Source organism: Alosa pseudoharengus, unplaced genomic scaffold, assembly GCF_046254945.1.
Source record: "Alosa pseudoharengus isolate Yale_2024_CS ecotype anadromous, Long Island Sound unplaced genomic scaffold, YU_APseudo_1.1 YU_APseudo_1.1_scf_19, whole genome shotgun sequence".
NCBI classification, from domain to species: domain Eukaryota; kingdom Metazoa; phylum Chordata; class Actinopteri; order Clupeiformes; family Clupeidae; genus Alosa; species Alosa pseudoharengus.
In genome coordinates this window covers 23,313,885-23,321,384 of record NW_027468657.1, presented here as the reverse complement: position 1 = coordinate 23,321,384, position 7,500 = coordinate 23,313,885, and the positions used below count along the sequence as shown (strand labels likewise).

The 7,500-nt window shown below is 42.4% G+C and overlaps 1 protein-coding gene across 2 annotated transcripts in view; it reads right to left on the bottom strand.

Moving 5' to 3' along the window:
* LOC143133157 (teneurin-1-like) overlaps window positions 1-7,500 on the bottom strand; it is a 176,375-nt gene that overhangs the window by 110,864 nt on the left and 58,011 nt on the right. Inside the window, exons 5-6 of one of the 2 annotated variants that reach the window (XM_076292928.1) lie at window positions 5,407-5,547; window positions 1,404-1,412 (exon numbers count right to left, since the gene is read on the bottom strand). In XM_076292928.1, the coding sequence (XP_076149043.1) occupies window positions 1,404-1,412; window positions 5,407-5,547 (150 nt within the window). Of the gene's footprint in view, window positions 1-1,403; window positions 1,413-5,400; window positions 5,548-7,500 lie in introns of both variants that reach the window. The other variant, XM_076292927.1, reaches the window with a different exon arrangement.

The window sequence follows — 7,500 nt, the reverse complement described above, 5'->3', positions numbered from 1 at the left end:
TTAATGTGACAGCAAGAGTGCACAGAGAATTACTCTTGACGTGGCAAAGTGAACAACACAGGAAAAGACTGACAGAGAGAGAGAGAGAGAGAGAAAGAGAGAGGGAGAAAGAAAGAGAGAGATAGAGAAAGTTAGAGAGAGGGAGCAAAATTCTGACCAGATTGACACAGACGGATTTTAATGGTTTTCCAAATGAACTCGCCTAAGGTGGAATAAAAATATCACTGTGGAGCAGGTCACTATAATTAAGGGAATTCAATTAAAGGACTTTTGAACAGGTAGCCTAATAAGATTGCAACCCGCCCTCCCCATTTTATTGCCAAATTAATGTCAAAGAGGAGATAATTCTGTTGGCCTGAACGACTATTTATAGCCCTATTTTAACCCTTTCATGGTGCAGATGTACTGCCGGCTGGAAAGGTGTTGTGCTTCTGCATTGATTTTCCATCCCTATATGGTGGGGATTTTATTCAAGGACTCGCCTCCTTGTAATAAATTCACTTTGTCACACATAAAGCCCTCCAATGCACTACAATAAAGGCTTTCATTTGCATTGTTATGTGCATCTTTGTGTGTGTAAGAGACAGGAAGACAATGTGCATCTGCTTCAATATGTGTTTGTGTGTGTGTGTGTGTGTGTGTGTGTGTGTGTGTGTGTAAGCCATTAAATGAAGACAAATAACAAGTGGTATGTGTGTAGGTGCATTGGTCTCTGGGTGTGTCTGTGTGTGCTTGTGAATGTGTCTCAGTTCATGTGTCTGCTGCATATATTTGAATTTAGCTAACTATAACATCATGCCATTTCCAAAATGTGTGTGTGTGTGTGTGTGTGTGTGTGCTGTGTTAGGAGGAGTGGTGTTGTCACTCTAAAGGATGAGTGGAGGGACCCCTGTGGAGAGGGAGATTCCCGGAGACTGTATCGCAACATGACCGGATCAATAGCAGTGATGTTCCACAGTGCAGTCAGTCAATCGCAAGGGGCACAGAAAAGGACCTATGCTGCATATCAATACGCTCTTTAAAAGGGAAAAAATCTTTGTGTGTCTGTGTGTGTGTGTGTGTGTGTAAATATGTGTCCAATTCCCTCATCTCATCGCATATATTTATAGACAGACACAAACACGCACAAGCACGCACACACACACACACACACACACACACACACACACACACACACACACACACACACACACACACACACACACAGTATGGCAAGATTAGTTATCAGAAATCTCAGCACAGTCTTGTCACCAAACAAGAAAACAGAGCCATATTTAGTTGACACTGACACTATCTCCCCCGTGGCAGCCGCTAATGGAAGCTCTGAACTCTCTTGATGCTGTGTGCCTGCAAGGTGAGAGGAACGTACTCTGCTCCAACTGGCAAACGCACGACGAGATTACTTTTATACGCTCTCTTGTGCAGGCCAGGATCGAGGAGCCTATTTGTTAAAGCCAAAGGTTGGTTATCAGTGGGGTGAATGGGAATTAATGGGGGGCTAATTAAAAGGGCTTTAATGTCCGTGAAGGCTTCGGCATGTTCTCGACGGCTCAGTGGAGGGTGCCCGCGCACATGCCTGATATTTAATTGAACAGTCACTCATTAGCATGTGTGTGAATCACAGCACCGTGTGCCTGCTCTGCCCACACACAGAGAAGCATAGATATAGACACACACACACACACATACACACACACACACACACACACACACATACAGTATATAGACACACAGACACACACACACACACACACACACACACACACACACACACACACACACACACAAACACACACATATAGACACACAGACACACACACACACATAGACACACACACACACGCACACACACACACACACACACACACATACACACACACACACACACACACACACATACACACACTACCACATACACAAAGGCAGACACAGACAAACAGATACGGACAGACACAGTCACACTCAAAGACACACACAGAGACCATCAGAACGAGTCAGAATCATGACATCTCTACGCTGACGCAACGAGCTCCTGAAAAGATCGGCGAGTGATTCACTTTGCCATGTGTAATTATAAACCAGTCATTGGCTCTCACAGACAATTCCAATCATGTCCGTGACTCAACACAAAATCCGCTGGAGAAAAAGAAGGAAAGAAAGAAAGAGATGGAGAGAAAAGGAGAGGAGGAGAGGAGAGGAAGTGCAAGGATACAAAAACGATGTGACTGCTCCGTCGAATGACGCGTGTGCATTCGTCTTCCTTATTTGAGAGGATTTTTTTTTTTTAACAGAGCCAGTGGAGCTAGCTTAGCCATCCGAAAAGGCTCTTTCGCATGTAGGAGCGGAGAGGAGCGGAGAGGCAGGTCGAGATGCGATGGGGGTTGATCTTAACTCCACCTGACAGGCTGTCTCTCCTGCAGGGCCTGGCTCCAACTTTAATACTGTCATCTACGCGCGCACGGATTAACGCCCTGTCATCCTGGGACCTGAGCGACGTGTACCTGGTGACTTTAATTTGACACCCTGTCTGAGATTCACTGGATGTGACATTATAAATTCTGTTAATCCCACCCTCGTAATTTTTTTTTTTTCACTTTTTTTTTGTTCCCTTCTACGTGGCAATGGTAAGGATTAGTGTACCAGGCTCCTGGAGAGGAGAGAGTAGACAGTAGGCCTGGAGACGATGCGTCGCATATTAACGTATGCAGTGCCAAAAAATAGAAGAAGCTTTGGTGTTATGCTTTTGACGCAAGCTGTTGGAGTCTATTCTTCATTGTCAACGGATTTTGAGCATCGTACTTAGTGCTGTATTTCGTTTTTTTTTGGAGAAAATCAGCGTCAAGACCCCTCACTTCATCCACTTATTAAAACCTTGAGTTTGTTGCAACAGTGAGTCTTGTGTCGTATTTCACCTCCATCACACATCTCTCTATCTCTCTCTCTTTCTCTCACCATCTTAGTCTCTCTTTCACTCTCATTCTCTCTCTCTCTCTCTCTCTCTCTTTCTCTCACCATCTTAGTCTCTCTTTCACTCTCATTCTCTCTCTCTTTCTCACTCACTCTCTCTCTCAGTCTCTCTGCGCATTCTGACTGTGAATTGAGCTTGAGCCTGAACGAAACAGAACGGCATTCTGGGAGGTTTTTTTTTTTTCTCTCTACGAGATGTGAAACCCCGACTGAGGCTTGTCACGGCTGCCTGGCAGACGGCGCACTAGCTCCTTCCGTCACTCCCCAGCTGCTGCATTCTAGGCACGCAGAGTAAATGGTAACAAGATTAAGCAATTACACTAACGTTCTAATGAATTTGTAATAATTTCCGGTGCGATCTCCTGATTTTAAAGTGCTCCGTCCTAATACAATATTCATCACTGGTCCGGTTACAGAGCACGGGGAGAGAGAGAGAGAGAGGGTGCCTTAATCTAATAGATGAGACGCTGAATTTGTTAGGAGCCCAGTGAAATGAATCTCTAAATGTCTAATAATAACATTGTTCTTCTGCTTTCTCCTCTTTGCGCCGAGTAGTCACAGATGAAAGTAACTTTTCAAATTTGGCCAACACTGATCATCACTGGCAAGAAACATAAGTCTTCAAGGCAGCGACTGAGAGAAAATGAAAACAAAGGCAGTGACTGAATAAATCTGTGCAAACATTGCTGGTATCTGATATGACTGCCGACGGATGGAATCTCATGTAATCTCATACAGTACACACACATAGGCTGTACATATATACATACAGTATATACATACATATCTACAATACACACACTCTCTCTCTCTCTCTATCTTTCTCTCTCTCTCTCTCGCACACACACACACACACACAAACACACACAGCAGGAGACTTGAGGAGAGTGATAATTGAAACCTACTGACGTCTGGATGCCAGGCTGGATGAGATATATTCATTTCACTCCGGATGTCAGCGGAGAATTGGGCGCCATAAAAATGGTCTTTTAAGGCATCATTTGAAAGGAGGAAAGAGACAGTGGGTGTTATCTCCACCCCCCCCCCCCCCAAACCCCTCCTCGTCTACCACTTAATGTGACTGTGTGACGGTGAGTGGAGATAAAATGAGACACATTATGCCCGTCCACACATTGGAGACTGATGACTGGTCCAGGCGTGTGTTTCGGCTGGGAAATCATACGTTGGCTGCTCAAACGCAGACCGAGCTCAATCTGAGCGAGATTGGAGAAAAAGCAAATCCAAAGTGCTCTTACGCAAACAACAAGGGGAAAAAAAATAAATACAAATATATCAAAAAATATATATGTAGGGTCCTCTCATATCAACAGTGAATGTTCACAGCTGCAAGCAGCATTTTAAACATGAAAGTCTAGTCCTTGGAGACATAGACAGTGACCTTCCTCTCAGCCAGAATAAGATAGAGCTAGGTTACATCATGTTACATGGACATGACAAACTAGGCATGATCATGTTCCAGACATGTCAAAGAAGATGCTCTATCCTGTTATGTTATGACAAGCAGTTATGACAAGCAGTGTCTACCCACACAATATGTCAGTGGCATGCTAGCATGTAATCATGAAACCACTTTTAATGTCAAATACCATCACAGGCCATGTAATGACTTAATGAGCTGCCACAGCCTAAAACATCAGACCTGTCATGCTGATTACTGATATTGGTAAAAGGACATGGGTAAGGAGAGATGACAGGCATGACATCTGATGTGACGTGTCAAATGTCTTGTATCTTGATAGAGGGTCAGGTGGATGTCTCTGAATGAATTCATTCCCTCGTATGCAAAAAGAATGCTTATATGGTCCCCACAAGAACTCTCTGATGTATGATAAATGGCTCTTTGAAGAACTGTTAGAACTCACAAGGTTCTTAGCTTCATATCGGTTTCCAGCTCTGCAGACCCCTTCCTGCAAGGAGTTCTACTGATGTATTTTTTTTTAACCAATAAAAAGCCCCAGAGAAACTTGTCAATCATAGGGGCCTACATGGCATAGAGAGGAAAAAAGCTAAACATGCATAAATAGTTTTTTTTTCTGAATATTCAAATACAGACATGTTTTTGGCATAGAGCCAGTGCATGTCAGATGCTCAACAATCTTTAACATTTATGCAAGTGTGTTTCTTCCCCTTTCTTATAATTTCTTAACGTACATGCATTTAGTCCTAGCAATATAACAGACTGGCACTGTTTTCATGGTTTTGTTTTCATATGCTAATATTTCTTTGTATTTGGAAAGCACCTTATATTGTAACACTGCACAATATGTGCTGTACAAATACACATTGATTTGATTTGACTGAAACATATTGAGTGCATGCCGTTTCCTCCCTGGTAACTAGCAGGTGCCACTGTGGTTTGAGTGAAGCCTTCCTCCTGCTTGCCGCTCAGGCGTGGCTTACCTCCTTTCACGCGGGGGCTCTTGTCAGGGCCGAGGCCTTCCAGAGGGGGGAGGGTGGCCAGGCTGGTGTCCGGCGGCCGGTTCAGTTTGCTCACCCCGTTCTCATACAGCTGCGGGTCGGCAGGGCGCAGGTGCCAGGTCAGACCGAACAAGTGCACCGCTGCGGAGAAAAGAGTGAAAACAAGCACACGCACGCACACACACACACACACACACACACACACACACACACACACACACACACACAGAAACACACACAGAAAATGGGTCAAAATGCATAAATATATCTCCACAGAGTATTACAGCCCCACATACAGTAGACATACATGTACTGTATATACACATGGACACAACAGTATGATTCTGTATATGCAAGAACAAAAACACCAGCACACATTACTACATACAGTACATGACAGCAGAACAGGTGACAGACAGCAGAGCAATTTCAAGATTTTTTTAAATGTATTTACTCTTCCCATCTTTTGTTTTAAATACCTCACACAGATGATATGCTTATTAGACTGTGCTAAAACAGAGACAGGCAATTAAGCGAGATCTTCTGAGGTTGACCCTGAGCACACATTTAACAGTTAACGCTGTCTTTCATACATGCCTAATGATCCTTTCAAAGCAGCTATGAAGTCTAAATCCATACGGACCTTTCAAACAACAAAGAGCTCATGAAGCACTCCTCTCATTTACAAAAGGAAAAAAAACATGTTTACACCAGAACAATCAAGGAATTTCCTTAATTAAAATAATAATGATAAGCACTTGCTACCTCAAAGAGCAGTGCTTGTCTCTGACACGGCTGATAAGCTCTAGGTGTTCATTGAGAAAATGGAAAAGAGCCTTGTGGTTAGCTATGAATCAACTGCCTGCATACTACAAAATTTAAGGGGAAACTCAAGCTTTACAGTTTTGATGACTGGTTGTCAAGGAATAAATATAAAATATTATGGCATCAATAAAAAATAGAAACAAAACTACAACTACTCACAATAATCAGGGTTCCTACACATTTTCCATTTCACAATTCCATACTTTTTCCATACTCATATTTCCAAAATTCTCTAGATTTTTCTGACCATATTCTAGACATTGTCAATGGAGCATTCTACTAGCATTGTGAAGAGCTGTATAATAATGTTTTTTTTTAACTTGTTAGCCCTCAGAAAACACTTGCCCATTGTTGGATACTTTTCATTGGGGAAGTGCTGTGTTGGGTGCACTCACATGTTTAGTTCTCTGTACTGTAGATACAGCATATCCTACATATGTTGGAGACTAGTGCACTGCTGGCAGAGGCCTCGGAAATCACTGTAAACAGTATTATTTGTTTGCAATAACAGTTTATCAGATAATGCAGTATCCATGTCTTGGTAACTTTTACAAAATCAAAAAAAGTCTACCAGTGTTTTAGCCGAAAATAGCAGAGCTACGCAAACATACCAGTGCACAATGGTATAGGGCATGTGCATAGAACAGGGATTCTCGATTTGGTTTTGGTACCAGGGTCCCCTTGAGGGAGATTTTTTTCATTTGTATTCAATTGTATCTTGATGACTATGATGTGGACTGACAGTTAAGCTAGACAGTAGGAATGGTTCATTTTGACCTGAGTGAAGTGATTAGTACTGTAGATGCAATAGTCTGGAAACACAAATATTTCTCCTTACCCTTATTTGTTTTTTCCATACTTATCCAGACCTGGAAATTACTCAAATCAAATTCCATACTTTTCCAGGTTTTCCATACTGCTTAAGAACCCTGAATAATAGTGCTACAACAATTGCTACTATTATGATTTCTGCTGCTGGTACTACTCCTAATGCTAATTACAATAATAGTATAACAATACTACACTAATAATGGTCATGATTTCATTATACTCCCCATTCTCCAATACAGTAATTTCCCCTGCCACAAAAGCAAAGTTAGCAGTAGAAATGAAAGTGAGCTGAAACTATTTGCGAGTCCCGTGGAGTTTCAGGCAAGCGGACAACATTCCTGCATTAGCCTTGTATTTAGATCAAGATGAAGTTTCCTGAGCACATCAAAGCCTTTAAAATGTCTTTCTCCTGTCTGCAGCAAGCACATGTGACACCAC